A 25,407-nucleotide genomic window follows, 5' to 3' on the forward strand; every position below is an offset into this window, starting at 1 on the left:
CGCTGAGGGCCGCAGGCCGGACTTGTTGCGGGGGTGAGCTCAGCCCACGCTGCTCGCCCCGGCCCCCTCGGTCTGCTGCTCTAGACGCTGTCGTGGAGCAGGCCCCGACCATGTCGTGCGTCCACTACAAGTTCTCCTCCAAGCTGAGCTATGACACGGTCACCTTCACCGGCCTCCACATCTCCCTGTGCGACCTCAAGCGCCAGATCATGGGCCGGGAGAAGCTGAAGGCAGCCAGCTGTGACCTGCAGATCACCAACGCCCAGACCAAAGAAGGTGCGTGGGGGCGGCGGGCATGGGGGCTTGGGGACTGCCCAGCTGGCAGTGTCACAGGCCACCCTGTGATTGCCATGGCCTGCGGGAGCCACGCTCTGCTCTTTGTGGCTCGTCCCCACGTAGCCTGAGTCAGCCTGAGGCCCATCTTGCCAGCCTGCGGGGGGACTGGTAGGGCAAGCGGCGCGGGGGCTTACATGGGGTGGGAAGCGATAATGTGATTCGGCCACGCTCGGTAGCTGTGGCTTGTGTTGGGGGCCTCAGGGCTGTTCTTTTGTAGTTGCTGTTCTGACAACTACCTTCAGATCTGTGCTTTGGGCACAGAGCAGGCATAGAAGAATGTGTGGTTGATGTGTGATGTACAGGGCTTACAAATTTTTGCTTTCCTGGAATTCTTCTAGGTAAAATGATAAGGAAATATGGGAGGATATCTTATATTAATAACCTCTCCAGATGTCTTGGAAATCAGGTGGAGAAAGCTGAAAGGGATGGGAATAGAACAGGTGGCTACTTTGAAGAAATAAATTGTCTTTGGTGACTTCGTTTTGTGATCACCTTGCTTTACTCCACTGCACTGGAAAACTGGTTTGGTGGCTGTTGCAGAAACTGCTCGCTAGCAACACTTTGGATCAAGAGTGTAGCTGTGAGTTACCATCTATGCAGACCCTTTAATGGCATCTCTGCCATGGGTGTTCTCCGTATCTAAATGACACCTTGGAATTTCTTGTTAATATCGCTTCTTTTCTACACCAAAGACTTTGTCGTTCAGGTGCTATCGAGCATCATTTCACCATTTGTCTCCAAGCGTTTTTTTTCCCTGGTACTACGTGTGAACCATATCAGGGCAGTACTGAACTTTTCCGGCAGAACATTTATGGTGACTATACGTAAGAAACGTTCTTAGAGGAGTCATAAATTCTTTTAAACCTAAAAAATGGTGCTTGATTCTCAGAGATGATAATGGTTTCGTGGTACTTAGTATGGTATTTCAGTTTGGTAAGCTGCTGACTTGACAAGTTTGAATGTGATTACAGACCTTGGGGTGTGACTTTTCAGAAATAGATTTGTTGCCAAGTCTCTGCTCGGGGATGTTGCTGCCCAGGAGGAAAAGGTTCCTGCTGGGAGATGCCAGTTTTGTCTGAGAGCTGCTAGACTAAGCTGGCATCTGTTAAATTCAAATCAAGCAAACAAAAATTTCCAGGCACTTCAGGAATAGTGCTCCAGCTTTATTCCTTTCCTATTAAAAGAAGAAAAAGAAAGTTAACTTTTTAGTCTACGTTGTTTGACTTCACATTTATTAAGGTGCCATCAACCAAAATGAATTCAGTTAATTGAGGTGAAGGAAATAGAAGTGTATTAAAGCCAACTGCTACCATGTCCCTTCACAGAACTCACTCAGCAATGTTCTCTGCCGTAGGTAAACACCCTTCCGCAAATTCTCTGACACGGTGACCAAGCTGGTGGGGTACTTCAAGTACCAAATACAAGTATGTGCAAGTGTCCTATGCAAAGAAAGCCTTTACTTCCCCAAGCTATTGTCCCTCTACAGCTGATGCCTTTCAAAGTGTGCTGATTGACTTCTAAGGGGAATTCCTGTGGCTATCGGTCTGCTCTCGGGTGGCTGGAGCTCTCTTCACTCTGCACTGAACAAGCAGACTGTAAACAAGCATATCACAGGAGGTGCTGCCACTTGTAACCTTCTGCAGAGCTACCACAATCCTCAGTTCAGCACAGGCATTACAATCTCCTGCCTTTTTGTGGAGCCGCTGTCGCTTAGCCCAGATCTCTGAAAGGTCACTCCAGTGGTTTGTGATCTGTACCAGAAGGATACTCTGTATGACTCCGTCCTGCAGGCAGAAGCAGCTGCTTTGGGCTTCTAGAACTGCGGCTGGTGTGACCTGCCAGTTGTTTGTCTGGGCCTCAGTACGGTTTGAGCTCCTTCTCCATGAACAAGTGCAGCGCAGGCCTTTCTTGACAGATGGCTGTGTACTGGTTGGATTTTCCTTTTGAGAAGAGCTCTAGGGGCTGGTTTCAGGATGTGACTTGTGTAAGAGCTTCTGGTTTTGTTATTAGCAGTCCTTTCTCCTACAGTTTGAAACTACTCTCAAGTCCCGAGGAAGCTTGCTGTTCGGTTCCCGGGGCGGGGAAGATCAGGAGCTAGTTTCGGCTAAATGCTTTCTCACTTTTCTGAAGAAGCCTTCTGTCATCCAGAAATAGAAGTAGAATTTTCATTTCATGGCTGAAGTAATGTCTTGTGGTAGGTATGTTTTGGTCCATGAGAGGTTCCTGCCTGTAGGAATAATCTACTGAAAAATGGAGCCTGAATTGTGAGAGAGTCCTGTTTTGTCTGTGATCACTGAGCAAAACCACCCTGACAGAGCTTGTCTAGATAGACAGCATCTTTGGTTTTTAGATCATTGTTCTGTTTCAGTCTGCAAAGGTGAGGGCTTTTAACATGTAAAACTGTAGGCAGATCATGAAAGCGTGGAGAGCTTCGGGCACATGCTGGTTTTGACTGGCTTTTAAAGGCTGTCTTCATCAGTAATTTCATTGGAGTCTGTCTCTGCTGTGCAGGAAGGGAATCCAAAGGATTCATGTCTGTCGTGGTTTAGCCCCAGCCGGCAACTAAGCACCACGCAGCCGCTCGCTCACTCTCCCTCCCACAGCGGGACGGGGGAGAGAATTAGGAAAAACCTCGTGGGTTGAGATAAACACGGTTTAATAGGACAGAAAGAAAGAAGGGAACAATAATGATAATACCAACAAAGGAATGTACAAGAACAAGTGAGGCCCAATACAGCGATTGCTCACCACCCCGTGATCGACAGCCCGTCCCCGAGCAGCGATTTCCGCCCCCCCGGCCAACTCCAGTTTATGTACTGGGCATGACGTCGTATGGTAGGGAATATCTCTTTGGCCAGTCTGGGTCAGCTGTCCCGGCTGTGTCCCCTCCCAGCTCCCCGTGCATCCCCAGCCTGCTCGCTGGCAGGCCAGCACAAGAAGCTGGACTGTCCTTGACGGCTCAGCAACAACCCAAAACATCAGCACATTATCAACAGTTCCTCATCCCAAATCCAAAACACAGTCTCACACTAGCTTCTGTGAGGAAAACCAGCTCTATCCTGGCTGAAACCAGGACAGTATCCACCCCTTATTCCATACCATTTACGTCATGCCCAGGTCCTATACTTTTCAATACATTCCAATTATTCATTATTACTCTTCCTGTCCTTTAATATATACACACAGATATCACTCTCTTAGTCCATGGGCCATCACTTAAAATGTCTATGGAGTTCAGTCAGTCCATGACTCTGGGCTTCATCCATCATAGCAGTCTCTCAGGGCAGGGGAGATGGTATGTGGTGTTGGATTGTCATCTGGCACGGTCCATGTCCATGATCTGCAGGTCGAAGATGTCGATCTCGAGGGATTTGTTGGGCGCAAGCTGCTGAAGCCAGTTCTGGTTTCATCACTGCTGCACGTTGCTTGGTTTCAGTGAAGCTCATTCTTCATCAGTCTGGGTGATTCTTACTATAATACCATTGATATGGTAGATAGCAGCCATAGTAGTAATGTCATTCTGAACAATTAACATAATACAATTCAAATCATTGACTGTTTTCACCCAAAATCAAGTCTCCTTGAGGTACACATCGGACTTCCCCATCCTTCCGCATTACCCACCAAGTGCACCCAGGTCCCTGGGCAAAGGCAATCCCACGAATGGGTTTGCCTTTTCCTAATGCAGGAGTAACCCAGACTGTCTTCCCCAGCATGTTTCTCACATGCACCACAGGGACTTTATCCCCTTCTACAGTACGTAGAAGTTTTGATTGGGCAGGGCCGGCTCTATTAGTAGATCCCCTAGTGTTGACTAACCAGGTGGCTTTGGCTAAATGTTTATCCCAATTTTTGAATGTCCCATCACCCATTGCTCTCAGTGTAGTCTTTAACAGTCCATTGTATCGTTCAATTTTTCCGGAAGCTGGTGCATGATAGGGGATATGATACACCCACTCAATGCCGTGCTCTTTGGCCCAGGTGTCTATGAGGTTGTTTCGGAAATGAGTCCCATTGTCTGACTCAATTCTTTCGGGGGTGCCATGTCGCCATAAGACTTGCTTTTCAAGGCCCAGGATAGTGTTCCGGGCGGTGGCATGGGGCACAGGGTATGTTTCCAGCCATCCGGTGGTTGCTTCCACCATGGTAAGCACATAGCGCTTGCCTTGGCGAGTTTGTGGAAGTGTGATATAGTCAATCTGCCAGGCCTCCCCATATTTATATTTCAACCATCGTCCTTCATACCAGAGAGGCTTTAACCGCTTGGCTTGTTTGATCGCAGCACACGTTTCACATTCATGGATAACCTGTGCAATAGCATCCATGGTCAGGTCCACCCCTCGATCCCGAGCCCATCTATATGTTGCATCTCTTCCCTGATGGCCTGAGGTGTCATGGGCCCACCGAGCTATAAATAATTCACCCTTATGTTGCCAGTCCAGATCCACCTGAGCCACTTCAATCTTAGCAGCCTGATCCACCTGATGGTTGTTTTGATGTTCTTCGGTGGCCCGACTCTTGGGTACGTGAGCATCTACGTGACGTACTTTTATGACGAGATTCTCTAGTCGGGCAGCAATATCTTGCCACAATTCAGCAGCCCAGATGGGCTTGCCTCTGCGTTGCCAGTTGCTCTGCTTCCATTGCTGCAGCCACCCCCATAGAGCATTTGCTACCATCCATGAGTCAGTATAAAGATAGAGTACTGGCCATTTTTCTCGTTCAGCAATATCTAAAGCCAGCTGGATGGCTTTCACCTCCGCAAACTGACTTGATTCACCTTGTCCTTCAGCCACTTCTGCAACTCGTCGTATAGGGCTCCATACAGCAGCTTTCCACCTTCGATGTTTGCCTACAATACGACAGGACCCATCAGTAAACAGGGCATATTGCCTTTCGTTCTCTGGCAGTTCATTATATGGTGGAGCCTCTTCAGCACGCGCCACCTCCTCTTCCGGTGATATTCCAAAATCTTTGCCTTCTGGCCAGTCCATGATCACTTCCAAGATTCCCGGGCGATTAAGATTTCCTATTCGAGCCCGCTGTGTAATAAGCGCGACCCACTTACTCCACGTAGCATCAGTCGCATGATGTGTAGAGGGGACCCTCCCTTTGAACATCCAGCCCAGCACCGGCAGTCGGGGTGCCAGGAGGAGCTGTGCTTCAGTACCAACCACTTCTGAGGCAGCTCGAACTCCTTCATATGCCGCCAATATCTCCTTTTCAGTTGGAGTATAGCGGGACTCAGATCCCCTATATCCTCGACTCCAAAACCCTAGAGGTCGACCTCGAGTCTCTCCTGGTGCCTTCTGCCAGAGACTCCAGGTAGGGCCATTCTCCCCGGCTGCCGTGTAGAGCACATTTTTAACATCTTGTCCTGCCCGGACTGGCCCGAGGGCTACGGCATGAACTATCTCCTGTTTGATTTGTTCGAAGGCTTGTCGTTGCTCAGGGCCCCATTTAAAATCGTTCTTCTTCCGGGTCACTTGATAAAGAGGGCTTACAATCAGACTGTAATTTGGAATATGCATTCTCCAGAAACCCACAACACCCAGAAATGCTTGTGTTTCTTTTTTGCTAGTTGGTGGAGACATAGCTGTTATTTTGTTGATCACATCCGTTGGGATCTGTCGACGTCCATCTTGCCATTTTATTCCTAAAAACTGGATCTCTTGTGCAGGTCCCTTGACTTTACTTTGCTTTATAGCAAAACCAGCTTTCAGAAGGACTTGAATTATTTTCTTCCCTTTCTCGAAAACTTCTTCTGCTGTGTTGCCCCATACGATGATGTCATCAATGTATTGCAGATGCTCTGGAGCTTCACCCTGTTCCAGTGCAGTTTGTATCAGCCCATGGCAAATGGTAGGGCTGTGTTTCCACCCCTGGGGAAGTCGATTCCAGGTGTATTGGACACCTCTCCAAGTGAAAGCAAACTGTGGCCTGCACTCTGCTGCCAAAGGGATCGAGAAAAACGCGTTAGCAATATCAATGGTGGCGTACCACTTGGCTGCCTTTGACTCCAGTTCATATTGAAGTTCTAGCATGTCCGGCACAGCAGCGCTCAGTGGCGGCGTGACTTCATTCAGGCCACGATAGTCTACTGTCAGTCTCCACTCTCCATTAGACTTTTGCACTGGCCATATGGGGCTGTTGAAGGGTGAGTGAGTCTTGCTGATCACTCCTTGGCTCTCCAGCCGACGAATCAGCTCATGGATGGGGATCAGGGAGTCTCTGTTGGTGCGATATTGCCGCCGGTGCACTGTTGTGGTAGCGATCGGCACCTGTTGTTCTTTGACCCTGAGCAACCCCACCACAGAAGGGTCCTCTGAGAGACCAGGCAAGGTGGACAGCTGTTTAATTTCTTCCGTCTCCAAGGCAGCTATACCAAAAGCCCACCGGTACCCTTTTGGATCCTTGAAATACCCTCTGCTGAGGTAGTCTATGCCCAGGATGCACGGAGCCTCCGGGCCAGTCACAACGGGGTGCTTCTGCCACTCATTCCCAGTTAGGCTCACTTCAGCCTCCAGTACAGTCAGCTGTTGGGATCCCCCTGTCACTCCAGAAATACAGATGGGTTCTGCCCCTATATGGCTTGATGGCATCAGGGTACATTGTGCACCGGTGTCCACTAAAGCCTTATATTCCTGTGGGTCTGACGTGCCAGGCCATCTAATCCACACAGTCCAATAAACTCGGTTGTCCCTCTCCTCCGCCTGGCTGGAGGCAGGGCCCCTCTAATCCTGCTCATAGTACTCGTTACCCACTTCTTGTAAATAGGAATCAGAAGTCCCTTCAAGAGGATCAGAGGTGAGATCAGCTCTTCTATTCTTTCTGGGAAGCTGCCCACTGGAAAGTGGAGCGACGATTTTCCTCGAGGAACCTGAACCCCCTTTTGTAATTGTTTTTCCTTGCAGCTCGCGTATTCGTGCCTCTAGGGTCGAGGTAGGTTTTCCATCCCACCTCCTCATGTCCTCTCCGTAGTCACGCAATTGAAACCACAGGGTGGCTCGTGGTGTGTATCCTCTATATCTTCTCTCTTGAACAGAAGAGCGCTTACTCCTAATGGCTGAGACACTGGTCCGTATGGGTGGAGGGTAGGGCATATCCTCTTTGAATTGCCGGAACTCTCGGGACAGTTTCTCTATAGCAGAGACGCAGGCCCGTAGGGAGGAAGAGAGACTTTCTTCGTATTGCCGGAGTTGGCCAGCCAATTCATCCACCGTTGGTCTCTCTCCGTCCTTCCAGGCCATTACTGCTAATGAGTTGGCATATGATGATGGTGCACTCCGTACAAACTTCCGCCACATAGGTTGCGTGCAATTGACTTCATCTGGATCTTTGGATGATTGTCCATTGTCCAAGTCACCATAAATCACTTCCAGCACCGCTAGCTCCCTCAGGTACTGGATACCTTTCTCCATGGTGGTCCACTTGCCTGGGTGACATAGAACATCTTCCTTGAAGGGATACCTTTCCTTCACACCCGACAGGAGTCGTCTCCAGAGGCTGAGGACTTGTGCACCTTTTCCAATTGCTTTGTCAATGCCCCCTTCCCTAGAAAGGGATCCCAGCTGCTTGGCTTCCCTACCCTCTAATTCCAGGCTACTGGCCCCATTATCCCAGCATCGGAGCAGCCAGGTGACAATGTGCTCACCTGGACGACGGCTGAAATCCTTTCGCATATCTCGCAATTCACTCAGGGATAGAGATCGGGTAGTTACCGTCTCTTTTATGAGTTCTTCCTCTTCCTCCTCTTCAAGCGATGACTCGCTCTCTTCCCTCTTCCGTGCTTGTGATGGCCCTGCTTCAGAGCACTCTGCCTCCTTCTTAGCAGGATCTTCCTCCTCCCTTACTAAACGAGCTGACTTCCGCTTCCAAGATTTCTTCTTTTGTACAGGGGCAACTGATACCGGGATGGGCTGGTCCTCTGGTTCAGCTGCAACAGTCTGAGTAGCTACAGTGCCCGCCGTGGGGGTTGGAGTAGTGGCAGTGCCCGCCGTGGGGGTTGGAGTAGTGACAGTGCCTGCTACAGACGTTGGAGTAGTCACAGTGCCTGCCACATTGCCATCAGACCCAGAGAGCCCCTCTCCCCTTTGCACAGTGTTAAATAGGGTTCGGTAGGCATGGGCCAGGCCCCAGCACATGGCAATGATTTGTGTCTCCTTGGAGCTGCCAGGCTGACAGCATACTTCTTCCAGATATTCTGCTAGTTTATCAGGATTCTGCACTTGTTCGGGAGTGAAGCTCCAAAACACCGGAGGTGCCCACCGCCCCAGGCATTTGCCCATGCTGTTCCACACACCCTGCCATTCATAACTATCCAGCCTTGGGGCAGATCTCCGGGTGATATTCTTAAATTGCTTGCCAACCTTAGACAAAACTGAAACCATGTTCCCCAGAAGTAGCAATAGAGGTATTTTAACCAGCCAAGGGTGTTCAAAATACTGAAAAATTATTGTGATGAAGGAGGAAATGTTATGATAGAGGGTATCAAAGGTACCATTCTGCATTTCCTCCATAAAAAACCTTTCAGAGGCAGAAGTATAATTGCTAATCGTCTCCACAAGACTGTAGCCAAAATACAGTAACGGCTTTAGTACAGAGCTCAGATGATACCACATTAAGCTCAAGGTCACTGCTCTAAAAACAAAATTCACAGGCGAGACATTACTAATCATTGCAGAGTACAGCAGCCCGCAGAAACCAACACCGATCCTTAACATGTACAGCAAAGACGAGAGCATGATGCAAATCAAACTGATATTGTGACCTGCAACCGTTATTATCTCAAGCCTCGGGCCCCACGTTGGGCGCCAAAAAGGACTGTCGTGGTTTAGCCCCAGCCGGCAACTAAGCACCACGCAGCCGCTCGCTCACTCTCCCTCCCACAGCGGGACGGGGGAGAGAATTAGGAAAAACCTCGTGGGTTGAGATAAACACGGTTTAATAGGACAGAAAGAAAGAAGGGAACAATAATGATAATACCAACAAAGGAATGTACAAGAACAAGTGAGGCCCAATACAGCAATTGCTCACCACCCCGTGATCGACAGCCCGTCCCCGAGCAGCGATTTCCGCCCCCCCGGCCAACTCCAGTTTATGTACTGGGCATGACGTCGTATGGTAGGGAATATCTCTTTGGCCAGTCTGGGTCAGCTGTCCCGGCTGTGTCCCCTCCCAGCTCCCCGTGCATCCCCAGCCTGCTCGCTGGCAGGCCAGCACAAGAAGCTGGACTGTCCTTGACGGCTCAGCAACAACCCAAAACATCAGCACATTATCAACAGTTCCTCATCCCAAATCCAAAACACAGTCTCACACTAGCTTCTGTGAGGAAAACCAGCTCTATCCTGGCTGAAACCAGGACAATGTCCCTTTGGTTAATTCAGACCAGATGATTAGCTTAAGAGGAGAGATCTAATTCTGCCCTACTTGTGAAAGCACGCTCAACCCCCCCCTCCGAATTTCTGTGATCCACATTCTAGTTCTAGCACTGCCAGTTCTGTTTCCATTTCATTGTAAAGCACCAAGCAGCTGAGAAGTGTGGTTGTTGGTGGATTAAGCTGCAAGCCATAGGCAGAGGTGGCCGGCTGTCTTCTGTGTTCCATCGGCCTTGAGCACCAGCAGCGTGGCTGAATCGCTTTTAGTGAACAGCTATGAAAGCAACGGCGCAGAGATTTCATGCTTTAGCTAAGGGCCTGTTTTGTAGCAGGGCAAGCTTGTCCGACTTTAGATCTGCTTTACGCAGGTGAGACTTGGCTGTGCTTTGTTTTTCTCCAAAGATCTCTTGGTTTTGTAGCCTAACAGAAGCAAATGCCACTTAAGCTAGATCAGGACAGAACCTCATGCGTTAGCAGACTCTCCTTTAGTGACCTTTGGGAGCATTTTGCTGTTGGCATTCACGCTCTCTCAAAAAAAATGGAAAAGATTGTGCAGCTTGCGTTTGGTTCTCAAACCTGAAGATTTCTTGGAATGTACTGCTAGTGTGCTGAGACGATAAAAATGCACCCTTACATCTGAAATCTGGCTTTTCTATCTGCAAAGGGCTTCCCTCTCTGCTGTGCTGTGTAATTACATATTCATATACATTCTTTTGAATTGACTAATGTCTTTTTCTGTGTTTATGTTGTTTTCAGAATACACAGAGGCTAATGCCCTGATTCCTAAGAACTCGTCAGTAATTGTGAGAAGAATCCCTGTCGGAGGAGTTAAAGCTACCAGCAAAACATACGTTCTGTAGGTATCCATAAAGCACTGTGTTCTGTGTTAGTGGTTTGGGTGTGTTACCTTTTCTAATTGATATTCGTTTCCAGAGGCACTCAGATTGTATCTTTCTTGTTAAAGCTGCTGTTACTTTTTGTTGTAATGCGGTAGATTTTATTGTTCCTGTCCCAAAGTAAACTTATGCTTTTCGGCCTGCTGGGACATGGGGTTCAAACTCCAACAATGGTAACTTTTAAGAATGATTCTATTTGGCTTGATCTTGGGGTTGTTTTTTCTGAGCGCCAAGTTGTAGATGCTGTTTCCTCTACGTGGAGAGATTCCTTGTTATACATGTTTGCTTGCCTTGCTTTTAGAGTGAAGACAGGTACACATTGGAGTGTAAACTTAGAATTTGTTCCCATCTCAGAAGAGTCTGATTCTCAGTGTTTCTGCGAATCCGTCTATTTTTTGCATTTGGGGCAGGGGGGGTGGCATACGGCAGGTATCCTTATGCCCCAAATCTGGTGTTTTTGCATACTAGCTAGAGGGGAAAGACCAAGGGTTGCCAGCTCTGCTGATGGGACACTTGGGATGATGCAGGAATTATTTGTTAACTATATCGATGGCTGCATGTCTCATTCATGATGATCTGCATGCAGATACAGATCAATGAGTATGTGGAATCTCAGCAAGTTCCCAGATGTAATAAATATTTCCCCAAATACTGTAGCATTTTCAAGGTTATCTTAAAGCAAATTCTTGCAATTAAGTCCTTTTTTTTTTTTTTTTTATTTCCCTACAGGACTCCTAAATCGCAGAAAATCCTAGGCACTGCCTTCAGGTGACATTTCTACTACTATTTTTAGTCACCATGTTTAAGACACAAAACTGTAGTACAGACTTCATATTTTTGATACTTACGTAGCAGAGACAAAATATCTGAGGCACTTTTGTGTTCTATTTCTGTAAGTCTTAGAGTAATTTTCTGACAAAGTAGAAATGGGCTTTTGGGGGTTTTTTTAGTTGCACTGAAGGTACCAAGAGAGAACCATTTATGTATATGAATACGTTTCCACATGCACTAGACTATCAGAACATCACGTTTTGATGTTCAAGTTCTGTAATCTGTTTTCATTGCTGTATGTTGGGCACAAGGGCTTTCTTTTAAGTTCTGATCACTTTTATTTCTTCTTCCAGATGTCAGACTGAGCCAGTGAGTGGAATATCAAGAGGCGTATGTAAAACACCATCTCACACTTTTTTCTACCCACTGCACTTAATTCCAATCAATGTAGCCTTGTGTTAATTTCCCCAACATTAACCTAATATATTTTCCACTAAAACATAGATGTTGTATGTACAATGTATTTGATTCAGCATCATAGAAATTTTATTCTACGTTTCTAAAAAACTAAGCAGTGATTCGGATGTCTTTCTGATGATGTTTTACTAGTGTCAGCTTAACTGCTGCTTGTGGCATCATAGAATTCAATATCCTGGAAAAGGAACCAGATGAGAGCTACCCTTTTTACTTGTGGAAAAACTGCACGTCATATTAGTTCCCAGTAAATGCCGCAGTCCGTTGCTGACTGGTGGCCTGAGGACTTCAATCCTGCAAGCTGTTGCAGGAGGTAGCTGGGAGGGAGCAGTGTGGTTGCAAAGGAGAAAAAAAAAAAAAATCTCAGGATTGTGCTCTGAATCCATGTTTTCGTCATCATTAAGACTTGGTTTTGGTCTGCTGGCAAGGAGAATAATATTAAATTCTCACACTTCCCAAACTAATTTGCGTAGTGTGGCCTGTGGTCTAATACACGACAAGAAATCAATTTTCTCAGTTTTTATAGGCTACTCTGTCATGGCAGACACCTTAATTTCAATAATTTGAGCAGCTTATTTTTTTTCTTGATAAAGTGGTGGGTTACTTTTATGGCTGATGCTTTGGAGTGGTGTTTCCATTTGGGTTTTGTGGGGTGTGGTGAGCCTGGCATTTTTAAACTTATGGAGAGGAGAGGCAGAGTTCCTGTTTCAGGGCTGATGTGCCCATGCTTGATTTTGACAGGCATAGTTTTTTCCAAAGCATGAACATTAATCAGCAGTGATAGAAGTGATTCTTTAAAACAGAAGGATGACATAAACAGTGCATCTCAGAACCTCCCAATTGTCTACTAGCATACATAAAACGGCTTTAGATTCCAACTTCAAAGCAAATGTTGCTAGGAGGATTTGGTTTTGAGGATAAGCAGTCAAGTTTCTACTATTCTTTTGATTTTACACACAGAATCTTCTGATTAGTTCTGAGAAAGCACTGATTAAAAACAATGCAGCTCTACCTTAAAATCTGTAGTACTTTTATGCTACCAGCAGCCAAGTTACAACCACAGATAATTATATCAATTTTCATTAGTTAGCAAAATGAATGAAAACAACCAGAACCAATGTTCTAAGCTCCTCCTAGAGACCAAAATTTGTAGCTGCATTTTTGCTTGCTTTTGAAAGAACTCGGCCATAACTGACAAATACAATCATTTCCTGAACTACAGTATAAAGTGGTGTCCCAATGTGTAATTTCAAAGCACAAGATGGCGTTTTTGCTATTCTAGGAATTAACCTAGGTGAAATATGCAGAGCCCATTGAATCAAGTTAAAACTTACCTGCCACATTTCTACATTCTGCTTCACTTCATCCTCTCCCAGAAATTCATTTATATCTGCAAGTGCTTTTGCTGCCAAAACTCTTCGGGCTTCCAAACTTAATTCTGACTGCAGAACAATGTGTGGAATTGCCTCTGACACATCTTTGCTACCTTGGTTTTCACATCCAATGGAAAAGTTCACTTTAGAAGAAGAATCAGAGTCCTCAGACACATAGACTCTTCTGCTATACATATTAGTCTTGTGGTCTTTTCTATGACCAATCTCATTGGTAAAATTGTGCCTTGGCGTTCCAGGTTCCGTGGTATTATGGATAGATGCTAGACCTGAAGAAAAGGTTCTGCTGCGTTGTACTTCTTTGGTGGAGTTCCGTCTGTTATAAAGTGAGGATCCATCTTTTCGTCCATCCAAATTAAATTTACCTTCACTCCAGAACATGCATGTATTACGCACTAATGCTTCTTTGTTTAAATCCAACTGCAGCTTTTGTTCACCTGTGGCAGAACATTCCTCACCACTGTTCTGCTTAAGTTTGTTGCACAGTAGTATCTCAGCAGGTACTGTCCATGCAGTTTCTCCTTGTTCTAAAAGAAACTCAGTTCTCCTTAAATCTGAATCACTATAGCTTAGACGCCTTTTCAGACCAAAGGCCTGAGCCCAAGAGTCTGCCTGGGGAAGGATATCCCCGGTGAGCTGGCGCTTTGGAGGGCCCTCCCAAAGCAGCTAGCTGGGCAGCAGGGCAGGGAGAGCTGCCAGGCCTGGGCTCCCGCCATGCTCCTTGGGCAGTCCTGTCCTGCACAGGACTGGGGGCCGAGACGGCTCCTGGCATCTGGGCGGAGAAGACCATGGGGAAAAAGAAAGAAACCAAGACCCTTGCTCCAGGACAGAGCCTTGCTGAATGCCTCAGCTGGTGCCCAGGCTTGCCTCGCAGGCATCTCTGAGCTGCAGGCTGCTCCCGTGTGCGGGGAAGGGGAGAGAGCCTGGCTGGAGGGCGCCTGGCTCCTTACCTGCACTGAGGAACAGCTGGCCACTTCCTGCCTAGCATCTTCCTTGGAGAAAAAAAAGAGTGCAACGTTTCAATCTCGCAGTTGGGAGCACAACAGTGAGAAAAAGCAGAGTGCCTGTTTGCAAGGCTAGGAAAGAGCAGAGCCCCAGTCTTGCTGTTTATCTGCAATGACTCCAAGGGCAAGTGAGGACCAGCAAGACAATTCCTTCCCAGCACCTTCCTTGGAGGAGAGTGCAATGTTTCAATGTCGCAGGCAGGAGCGCAAGAGTGAGAAAAAGCAGTTTGCCTGTTTTCAAGGCTAGGAAGGAGCAGAGCCGCAGTCTTCCTTTTTATCTGCAATGATTGCAAGGGGAAGTGAGGACCAGCAAGACAATTCCTTCCCAGCACCTTCCTTGGAGGAGAGTGCAATGTTTCAATGTCGCAGGCAGGAGCGCAAGAGTGAGAAAAAGCAGTTTGCCTGTTTTCAAGGCTAGGAAGGAGCAGAGCCGCAGTCTTCCTTTTTATCTGCAATGATTGCAAGGGGAAGTGAGGACCAGCAAGACAATTCCTTCCTAGCTCCTTCCTTAGAGGAGAGAGAAAGTGCAACGTTTTAATGTCGCAGTTGGGATTGCGAGAGTGAGAAAAAGCAGAGTGCCTGTTTGCAGGGCTAGGAAAGAGCAGAGCCCCAGTCTTGCTGTTTATGTGCAAGGACTGCAAGGGCAAGTGAGGACCAGCAAGACAATTGCTGCCTAGCACCTTCCTTGGAGGAGAGCGAGTGCAATGTTTCAATCTCGCAGTTGGGAGTGCGAGAGTGAGAAAATGCAGAGTCCGTGTTTTCAAGGCTAGGAAAGAGCAGAGCCCCAGTCTTGCTGTTTATCTGCAATGAGTGCAAGGGCCAGTGAGGACCAGCAAGACAATTCCTTCCTAGCACCTTCCTTGGAGAGGAGAGAGTGCAACGTTTCAATTTCGGAGTTTGGCGTTTGAGAATGAGAGAAACCGCATTGGCTGTTTGCAGGGCTAGGAAAGAGCAGAGCCCCAGTCTTGATGTTTATCTGCAATGAGTGCAAGGGCAAGTGAGGACCAGCAAGACAATTTTTGCCTGGCACCTTCCTTGGAGGAGAGCGAGTGCAATGTTTCAGTCTCGCAGTTGGGAGTGCGAGAGTGAGAAAATGCAGAGTCCGTGTTTTCAAGGCTAGGAAGGAGCAGAGCCCCAGTCTTGCTGTTTATCTGCAATGAGTGCAAAGGCAAGTTGAGGACCAGCAAGACAATTCCTGTCTAGCACCTTCCTTGGAGGAGGTCCTGACAGTCAGGGAGAAGAGAGACAGAGGGAGGCTGAGGGGGCAGAGGCACGGCCAGCAGGCTGCCTCGATGGTGCAGGGGGCCGGCAGGGGCGCAGCTCTGCACGGCCAGCAGCGCTCTGAGAGCCCGTGCGCAGGCAGCAGACATGGCAGCACCCAGCTGGGAGCAGCAGGCAGGGACTTGCTGACAAAGGCTGCAGTTACCCTTTTGGTGCTGTCGAGAAAGGCCAATAAGTAGTCGTAGGCTTCCTTCTCTTTCTCCTCCGTCTGGCAGGTGGAGGCGGTATCGGCTTCACCTGATGAAGAGCAAGAGTGAGGAGAGCTGTAGGCAGGGTAGGAGGTAGAGGGACGAGAGAGGCCCTCTCTGCAGCCCTGCACCTGCTGCCCTGCACACGGCAAGCCCTGGGCCAGGGTGCTGAGGCTCTGTCTCCTCCAGGAAGCCGCTGGCAGCAGGGTGGGAAGGTGCCAGCCCTGCAGCACCGCTGCCTCCTGCCAGCCCAGCTGCCTCTCCCTGCCCTGCTCTCCATCCCGAGGCCGGAGGTGGTCCCCTGGGGTCCTGTTGATAGCCACTCATAGCAAGGATGTCCTCCTTGTCCTCTGCGATGACAACAGAGCTGGTGGAGCCCAAGTCCACAGTGTGCACACTATTGCTGATACAGGCCAGGACGCTGTTGGCCTTCTTGGCCACCTGGGCACACTGCCAGCTCATGTTCAGCCGGCTGTCAACCAGCACTCCCGGTCCTTTTCCGCTGGGCAGCTCTCCAGCCACTCCTCCCCAAGCCTGTAGCATTGCATGGAGTTGTTGTGACCGAATTGCAGGACCCGGCACGTGGCCTTATTAAACCTCATACAGGCATATATAGGAACCCTAACTCTAACCCGAACACAAACCTTAACCCTCCCCTCCCCTTAGGGTTCGGGTTCGGGTTCGGGTTCGGGTTAGGGTTAGTGTTCGGGTTAGTGTTTGGGTTCGGGTTAGGGGTTCGGGTTAGGGTTTGGGTTCGGGTTCGGGCCAGAATGCCCATCAGACCTCTGGAAGTCACACTCTATGTAACAGCACTCCTCCAAAACTATGGAAAATTGTCCAAAATTAACCACAAAAATAACTAAAAGTTAACAAAACAAAGCAACCACTGTGGAAATGTCTTCTCCACCACAAAAAGTTGACAGAACTTGAACATATGTGGTAGAATAATCACCAGAGGAGACTTGGAACTCCCAGAAGGAAAAAACGGAGCTGCCAGAAGTCAGTCATACTCGACCGGAACTAACAGATAAAACACCAGAATTAGAATATAAAACAAAACAAGTACACACCCAGAAGTAATGTCAAACACACATCCTACACCCCTATCCTGACCCCAGGACAGACAACAAGAGGAAAGACAACACCCTGAAATAAAAAAGACTATGAAACACTCCTGGTAAGGCAAAACCAACTAAACCACACCAGTCCAAAACCCTACCCCCCCCAGCTGATACTCTTTAACCATATCCCACTTAAACTTTAGCACTCAATAACCCCAACATCACCAGAACGCTATGTTGTGATCTTGTGTGAGAGACTGAACCATAAAACATTTGTCTCAAAGATTGTTTATCTAAGCGAAAATTCCTTTGGCTGATAAGGGTGGTCACATGGCCACAGAGATCTCCGGTTGATGAGAAACACCCTGCCAAGATGACGGCTACAAGACATGCGATAGTCGTGTGAAGACAGTCCTGTGAGGAGCGGGGCTGGAGCCACCCACCGTGAAGTGTATGTGCATACGCAGCAATGCGAAGATGTGCTAAATTGCAGGCCTTGAACGAGAATAAAAAGGACTGCCAAGACGAGCCCTTGTGCCGGCTGCCGCCGAGCGCGATCACCCACCACCGAAAACATTGAGAGACTTGGACCCCGGGACACTGCAGATCCATGGTGGTGACTATCCTTGCAACTCTATCCCGAACCACGTTGCTTTTAAAGTTTTGTTTCTGTCTTCATTTATTTAGTTTGCTGTCCTTATTTTTTATGTTTTTCCTTTATTTCCTTAATCCTGTTGCTTTTTAAATCTTCTGCCTATGTGTATATATCCAGTTTGCTGCCCTATTTTTTAATTCTTTACTTTCTGTCTGGTACCCTGTCGCTTTTAAAATTTTCTTTCTGTGCCTCAGTTTATTTAGTTTTCTGTCCTTTTTACTGTCTTTTCTTAATCCCTATGCTTTTAAAATTTTGTTTCAATGTGTACTTTTATTGAGTTTGCTATCCCTATTTTTTAATTCTTTCCTCTCTGTCATGTACCCTGTTGCTTTTACAGTTTTTTCCTATGCCTATTTTTATCCAGTTCACTGTCTTTATTTTTAAATTTTTTTCTTTTTATTCTCTACTCCATCACTTTTTAATTTTTCTTTCTATGTCTTTATCTATTTAGTTTGATGTCCCTATTTTTTAATTTTTTCCTTTATTTCCTTAATCTCATTGCTTTTAAAATTTTCTTCCCATTTTTACTTTTATCCAGTTAGCTGTCTTTATTTTTAATTTTTTTTTCCTTTCTGTTCTGAACCCCACTGCTTTTAAAACTGTCTTTCTACATCTACCTTTACCAAGCTGTCTATCCCTAATTTTTAATATTTTCCTGTCTGTCCTGTACCGTGTTGCTTTTAAATTTTTTAGAAATGTCTACTTTTATCCAGTTCACTGTCTTTATTTTTCAATTCTTTCTTGTCTGTCCTGTACCCTATTTCTTTTTGTATTTTCTTTCTATGTCTTTTTTATTTGTGTTGTGGTTTAACCCCAGCCAGCAGCTAAGTACCACACAGCCACTCGCTCACTCCCCCATGGTGGGACAGTGGAGACAATTGGAAGAGTGAAACTGAGGAAACTTGTGGTTTGAGATAAAGACAGTTTACCAGGTAAAGCAAAAGCCATGCACACGATCAGAGCAGAACGAGGAATCCATTCACCACTCCCCATGGGCAGGCAGGTGTTCAGCCATCTCCAGGGAAGCAGGGCTGCATCACACGTAATGGTTTCTTGGAAGACGGACGCCATAACTCTGAACGTCCCCACACCCCTTCCTTCTCCTTCGTCCCAGCTTTATATACCACGCATGACGTCATATGGTATGGAATATCTCTTTGGCCAGCCTGGGTCAGCTGTCCTGGCTGTGCCCCCTCCCAGCTCCCCGAGCACCCCCAGCCTTCTCGCTGCCAGGCCAGCATGAGAAGCTGGAGAGTCCTTGACTGCTTAGCAACAACCCAAAACATCAGCACGTTATCCACATTTTTCATCCCAAATCAAAAACACAGCCTCACATTAGTCTCTATGAAGAAAATTAACTCTACCCCAGCTGAAACCAGGACATTGAGTAATGTTGATAACACACTGATATTTTTAGTTGTTGTGTAGTGCTTATACTAAGTCAAGGACTTTTCATCTTCGCATGCGCTGCCAGCGGGGAGGTGCACAAGAAACTGGGAGGGGGCATTGCCAGGACAGCTGATCCAGACTGACCAAAAGGATATTCCCTACCATATAACGACATGCTCAGTATATAAAACTGGAGTTGGCCAGGGGGTGGGAATCACTGCTCAGGGATGGGCTATTGATCACACCGGGTGGGTGGTGAGCAGTTGTTGCATTGTGCATCACTTATTTTTGTATATTCCTTTATCAGTGATATTATGATGATGATGATGATGATTTCCTCTGCCTTTGCTGTCCTATTAAGCTGTTTTTAACCCAACCCATGAGTATTTTTTTCCAGCTCTCTCCCCCATCCCACCTGGGATGGGCAGGAGGCAAGTGAGCGGCTGCGTGGTGCTTAGTTGCCAGCTGAGGCTAAACCACAATAGCCCCACAGCTCTTTTTAGGGTCTATAGCAAGCTTTGTAGCGCTCTTCTTCCTCCAGAAGCCCTCAGGCTTTCATTGTGCCCCAGAGCACTCTTACCTTCCTGTCTGCCATCTACAATGCCTTTGTTTGGTCCCTGCTCTCCTGAGGGTATCTGTACTCTGTTCATATCCCCTCCTGAACACCTCATTGTGTCACCAATCTTTTGTTTGTCTCCCTCTTCCCCAACATCCCCCACCCCCAGAGTCCTCTCATCTCTGTCATGATGCCTCCTGAGACTGTTCTGGTGTGCCATGGCACCCTTCAAGCTCTGCAGCCCTCTTTGTCTCTCTCTTATTCAGCCAGATCCATTCCTCAGGCTTTCTCTGTGCCCCAGAGCTCTCTTACCTTTATTCACTGCCATCTAGGACATCTAGTCTATCCAGTCACTCATTCCATGAGGACATCTGTACATTGCTGGGACACCCTTTTGAGTTTTGCATTGTGCCCGAGTCGTCTTCTGTCTCTCACTCTCAGCTCTCATCATCATGCCTTCTGAGGCCATCCTTGTGCCCCCTTTGTTCAGCCCCTGGCCACTCAAGACCATCTGTATTCTGCTCAACTGATCAACTGAAATTGAAGGAGGAACTGCCGCCCTGGGCAGCAGAAGGTGGAGAAGGGACAGGCTCCATCATGGCCCATTTCCTACCCGGATAGAGCTGCCAGGCTTGGCTGGGGCCCGGGCAGGGCCCTGCTGCCCTCCAGAGAACCCCAGGGCCTCTGACAGGCCTCCCAGGGGCACATGTGGGGCCAAGCAGCCCCTCCAGAGAGCCCCAGGGGCTCTCCCGGGCCTCGCAGGGCACCGTGGAAGGCGCTGTAGGGCCGCTGCGAAGGCCTGGGGAGCAGCACGGCTACCTGGGGCTCCACGCGGGGCGCAGCAGAGCCCCTCCAGCTGTCTGGGGAACAGCAAGGCTCCACGGGGCTATGTACAGGCCCTCCCGGGGCCCTTGGGGGGGCCTGGGGGGCAGCAGGGCTCCCCAGGGGCGCAAGCGGGACCCAACGCGGCCCCCACAGCTGCCTGGGGGGCGGCAGGGTCCGCAGGGGTGCGTGGGGGGCCTGTCAGAATAGGAACCCTCCGGGTGTCTGAGGGGCAGCGCGGGGCGGGGAAGAAGAGCTCAAAACAGCACGTCAAGTTCCGCAGCCTTTATCGATGGCTGGGAGGCACAGGCAGGCCGGCTGTACTAAGGTCTCTGCCTGCGGCCTGCAGAACGCCCGTTTCCATCCTGGGTCACCATCTGAAGCGTTCCTCTCGCTGCCCTTTGGCTGCTTCTTCAGGCTTGATGGCCAGCACACCCACTAGAGCCACGGCCCACGGCCCACCTGTCCCCTTCGCCACGAAATGGGAGCGGTGCAGAGGGCGGGCACCATCCAGGCTGGGATCTCCCTGGAGAGGGCAGAGCAGGCAAAAGCTTTCCTTCACCGTTCCTCTGGGTTTCACAGCTTGGCAGAGCAGCTGGTGCCTTGGGGCCATGATGCAGGGCGTGGTGCATCCTGCACGGCCCCGGGCTGCTGGCAAGGGGGCAGGTCCAGCTGCTCAGGGGGTGCCAGTGCGCAGAGCACCCCGGGATCAGCTCTGCCCACAGCTCCAGCAGCACAGCCAGCCGCCTCCTGGGGCAGGGGTCCTCCTCCTCCATGCCCTCCGGAGCCAGGAGCACAGCGCTTGCAGGTGGGATCCGGAGGGAGGCTTTTTCGCTGCAGCGTCCAGGACCAGCAGGGTTTGAGTTGCCAGGGAAGAGATGCAGGCGCTGCTGTCTCTTGCCTTGTCTTGAAGGGCTGGCACGGAAAGGAGCAGAGCCGAGGTCAGAGCCCGCATCTGCAGGGCATCTGCAGAGCCCCTCTGGCCAGCACCCCCCCAAGCCCCCAGCTCTTCCCATGGCCAGGCAGGAGGCAGGAGTGCCGGGATGAGCGGGAAGGTGCTGCCACCAATGCCCCACACCCCCCTGAAATCTCTCTCTGCTCTGCCCACGCCGCCCCTCATGTGTGCAGGGAGCAGTGCCCTGCCCAGCTGGGGCAGGCGTTGGAGCTTCCTTCCCAGGGTCTTTCCCTCTCTCCGCCAGCCCCTGCGGACACCCCACTGCCCTCACTCACCCCTGTAGATGACCTGGAGCTTCTCCGGGTACCCATCCCTCAGCTGCAGCCCGGCGAGCCCTAGGCACACACAGCCCGTCACAGATCCCACTGGCCTGCCTGCCCCAGCAGCCCAGCTCCCCGCCACCAGCCCCGCAGGCCTGGCCACGTGGCCTCCTCCCCCTGGGCAAGGCTGAACCCAGGGCGGTCCCCTGAGCGTGAAGGCCACGGCGGCTGCGAGGGACCCAAGAAGGCTCCCACCAGTCCCCGCGACCAGGCAGGGGTGTGAGAGGGCAGCAGGGAGCCTGTCAGCTCAAGCATCAGGCAGTCCGGGCTCTGCAGCCGCTCGCTGGATTCAGCAGCCACCGTGGCTGGGGATAAGCTGCCGCGGGGCAGAGACGCACCCCCGGCGGGGTTGTGGCTCACCAATGAACCTGATGGCCACCTCACGCAAGGGCTCCTGTGGGCTTTGCAGGTACTGCAGGCTCTGCTGCAGGTGCTCCTCCACTCTGCCACCGTCCTCCAGGAGCTGGAGAGAGCACAGGGGGCCAGCGTTGGCACAGATCCTCCCCCTGCACCCAGGACTGGCCTCCCCTGCCTTCCCCAGCCCTGCCACCCAGGACGCCCAGCCAGTGGACGGCTGGTGCCGGGGTTCGGAGGCAGCAGAGGGCACGGTGCTCCCTGGGGTGCTGCAGTGCCACCCTGCTGCCACAGCCCAGCCTGGTGGGGGCTCCGTCAGCACTCCTGGCCTCTGGAGCCAAAGGGAGCCTGTATGCGGTGCAGGCAGGCAGTGCTGGGCTGCCACAGTGGGCAGGGGCACAGCTGCTAGCCCCACGCATTGGGGCAGAGGGGCTTCTCCAGGCTGGGTGTGGAGCTTCGGGGCCACCCTTACCAGGCACTCGCTGACCCTCCATGTCTGCTCTGTCTCCAGCAGCTTCCTGAGCTGCCTCCGCTTCAGCAACTTGGCAGCTCCAAGGAGGGCTTCCCGAGAGGCCTGCAGAGCAGCAGAGACCAGGAGATGGCACCGCCAGCCAGGGGACAGGACCTGGGCGTCCCTGGGCGGAGCAGGGGGGCAGCAAGGGTTGGGGCTCCAATGCCTGGCCTCAGACACCTGCAGGCGCCGCTGGGAAGCCCACGGGGGCTCCAGCGCCAAGGTCTTTGTGGCCGCGCACTGCTGCTGAGTTCTGCTGGATCGGGCAGGGCAGGTGTAGGAAACGTCCCCGCCCACCTTCTCAGCTGCTGCCAGCTCTGCGGCCACAGGCAGGGAGGGGCTCTGAGCCCAACTCAGGGACTCCAGAGGTTGGGCCCCAACTGAGGCACATTCAAAGGGCTTAGAAATCCCCACCTGAGACACACTGTGGTCCATGTCATGCAGGTGGAAGAACAGGGGCATCAGGCTCCTCTGCATGACCTCCCTCATCTGCTTTTTGTGGATGCTGACTGCAACCTGCATCGCATCTCTGCAGAGGAGGATGGAGCGCTCTTGCACGCAGCTGGACTCCTAGGAAGAGAGAAGGAAGAGGGGAGGACCTCAGTCCTGGCTCCTCCAAGCCCATGGGGAGGAGACGAATGCTTGTGGCTCTCCCTCTGCAGTGAGGGGAAGAGCTCACGGGCCAGGGGGCATGTGCAGAGAGGGACACGCCACCCCGGGCCACACACACGTGCCCCCCCCCAGGCATGCTAAACAAGCCTCTGCTCTCCGGCCACCTTACATTCTCAAAGAGTGGCGGGAGCATCTCCACCAGCTGCAGAGTGACGGGGACAGCCACCTGCCTGTCCAGCAGGCAGAGCATGTTGCTGAGGACAGTCAGGGCCGCCGTCCTGATGTTGCAGTCATCATCCTGCAGTCGCCGCATGACGTCTGGCAGCAGGTCTTGCAGGTTTGCTGCCTATGGGAAACACACGACTTCGCGCTGTGACGCAAAACCACTCTGCATGTAGTGGGTGCAGCGCTGGTCAGACAGAGATCTCCTCCCGTGCAGCACAGCCCAGGGCCTGGCCTGAGGTGCTCAGGGGCCGCTGAAGAGGGCAGCAGGGGCAGTGGGCACCCTTTCCGCTGGTCCGTTCCCGATTCCTGGCAAGCCGCTGCGTGCACCACCACCCCAGGCAGATGCCCTCACTGTGCCTGGCTGCCCCTGCTCACCTGCTGGGGTCTTCCAGACAGCGTGACGAGGCTTCTGACTGCCAGCCTGTGCAGCACCACGCTCTGGCTCTGCAGGTGAGACTGGATGACGTGCCAAACTTTGCTGTTGACGTGCTTACAGTCAGTGTAGTCCAGGAGCTGAAAGTCACCCGGCAGCAGAGTGAGAGGCCGGCACAGCCAGCAGAGCTCCCGGACAGATCTGGGCACGGCACCAGGGCCAGCCACAGCCCAGGTGGGAGGCAGCCGGGCCCGCAGAGGGCCCTCGCCGCCTCCCCTCTGCCCTCTGCCTCAGGCACGCAGCCCCGCTTCCCCCCGCCTGCCCCCTGAGAGGCGGCGCTTGCCACCAGGCCCACCTCGACAAAGACAGTCATGGCACCGATGTCTTGGTAATCCTGTCTCTGCAGGAGGCCTATGACCGCCAGTTCAGACATGGAGACGCAGCAGGCCGGTGCTTCACGCTGCAGCACCCTGGCCAGGGGAAGAAGGCATTGGCGGCACCGAGCTGGGCAGGCAAACTTCTCCGGGCCTGCGCTGTCAGCCCCAACCACTACCCCGCGGGCCAGGCCACGCGCAGTACGGCTGGGCTTGCGCCTTGCGTTGCCTGCTTGTGCCCCACCACCCACGAGGAAGGGGGTCGTGCGGGGGGCCCTTCCTCTGCAGGGGAGAATCGCCGGGGCAGACAAGGACGACTGATGAGGCTCTCACCTAGTCAGCATGGCGATAGCAGTGTGGTACGTCTCAGATCTCATGAGCAGGTCCCAGGCACCCTGCCTCCCGATGTCTTCAACCAGGGCGTCGCCGCCCAGGTGACGGAACAGAGCTTGCATGATGCTCACGGCGCTCCTGCACACGGGGCAAAGTGCGGTCACACGCGGAGCCCTGGCCCCAGCTCTGGGCCCGGGGCAGAGATCAGGGAGCAGGGACAGAGCACCTGAGCAGGTAGACTGTAGGATGCTTGGTGCCCCTGCTCTGACTGCCAGAGCTGCAGCAGCCCTGCTGTGAGCCCTTCACGCTGAAGGAGATCTGTATGACCATTTCCACGAAGAGCTGGTCTAAAAGCAACCGCATGCAGCGTTCACTGGAGGGCAACGGGAAGGTCTTCTGCATGGCACTGGCTACCTGTGGAAAACACCCGGGGACTGCTGTCACTGCAGAGATGTGCCTGCCGCATTGCCCGGGGCTGGGTGGGGCTCAGGCGCTGCACTGAGCCGAGGGAGATGCCAGGGCAGAGCCCAGCCCAGTTGCCTGGCCTGGAGCCCACCCGTGGTGGTACTCAGGGCTCAACTCCCATTTGTAGCACGGGCAGGCAAGCCTTCGTGGCCCGGAGGGAAGAGCCCAGCCAGCCACATGGGCCCTGCCGGCTGGCCGGGGCTCCCTCTCCCCGGCCACGCAGCCTGCTCTGGCCAGGCAGCTGCCCTGCCTCAGGCTTCCCAGCTGCCGAGCGGGGAGGACCGCTGAGGGCAGCGGGGCAGTGGCAGGGGCAGGGTCAGGTTGCCTGCTGGTGCACCGCGGGGCCAAGCAGCATGCGCTGCCCTGCCTGGCTGTGGCCCCGACGCCCCTGGCCAGGGACCCCGCGGGAGGTCCAGGTTTGGGGGCAGGCAGAGAGGGGAGGAGGGGCTGGAGAGAGGCACGCAGCCCCGGGCAGAGTGCAGCAGGCCTCCACCGGACACTCACAGCCAGCAAATGGGAGCAGTTGCATTTTCCCTTGGAGTTGTGCCACCTGATGCCGTTCTGCTGGACCTGCAGCAGCGTCTTCAGCACGTCGTGTGTGAGGCAGGGCTCAGAGACCAGCATGTTCCATGTGGCCCTGGCAGTGCTGCAGAGGCAGAGCGCACTGTCAGTGGGGCCACCTCG

The 25,407-nt window shown here is 51.5% G+C and overlaps 1 protein-coding gene across 1 annotated transcript; it reads left to right on the top strand.

Annotated features, from left to right (window-relative positions):
• Positions 1-110: 110 nt before the first annotated feature.
• On the top strand, positions 111-10,573 carry LOC309415143 (E3 ubiquitin-protein ligase RBBP6-like; the record flags this gene model as incomplete). Its single annotated transcript, XM_082012586.1, has 2 exons — positions 111-276; positions 10,470-10,573. The coding sequence occupies 2 exons, from the start codon at positions 111-113 to the stop codon at positions 10,571-10,573; spliced, it is 270 nt and encodes an 89-aa protein (XP_081868712.1).
• Positions 10,574-25,407: the final 14,834 nt, after the last annotated feature.

Source organism: Phaethon aethereus, assembly GCF_964289735.1.
Source record: "Phaethon aethereus genome assembly, chromosome: W".
Lineage (NCBI taxonomy): Eukaryota > Metazoa > Chordata > Aves > Phaethontiformes > Phaethontidae > Phaethon > Phaethon aethereus.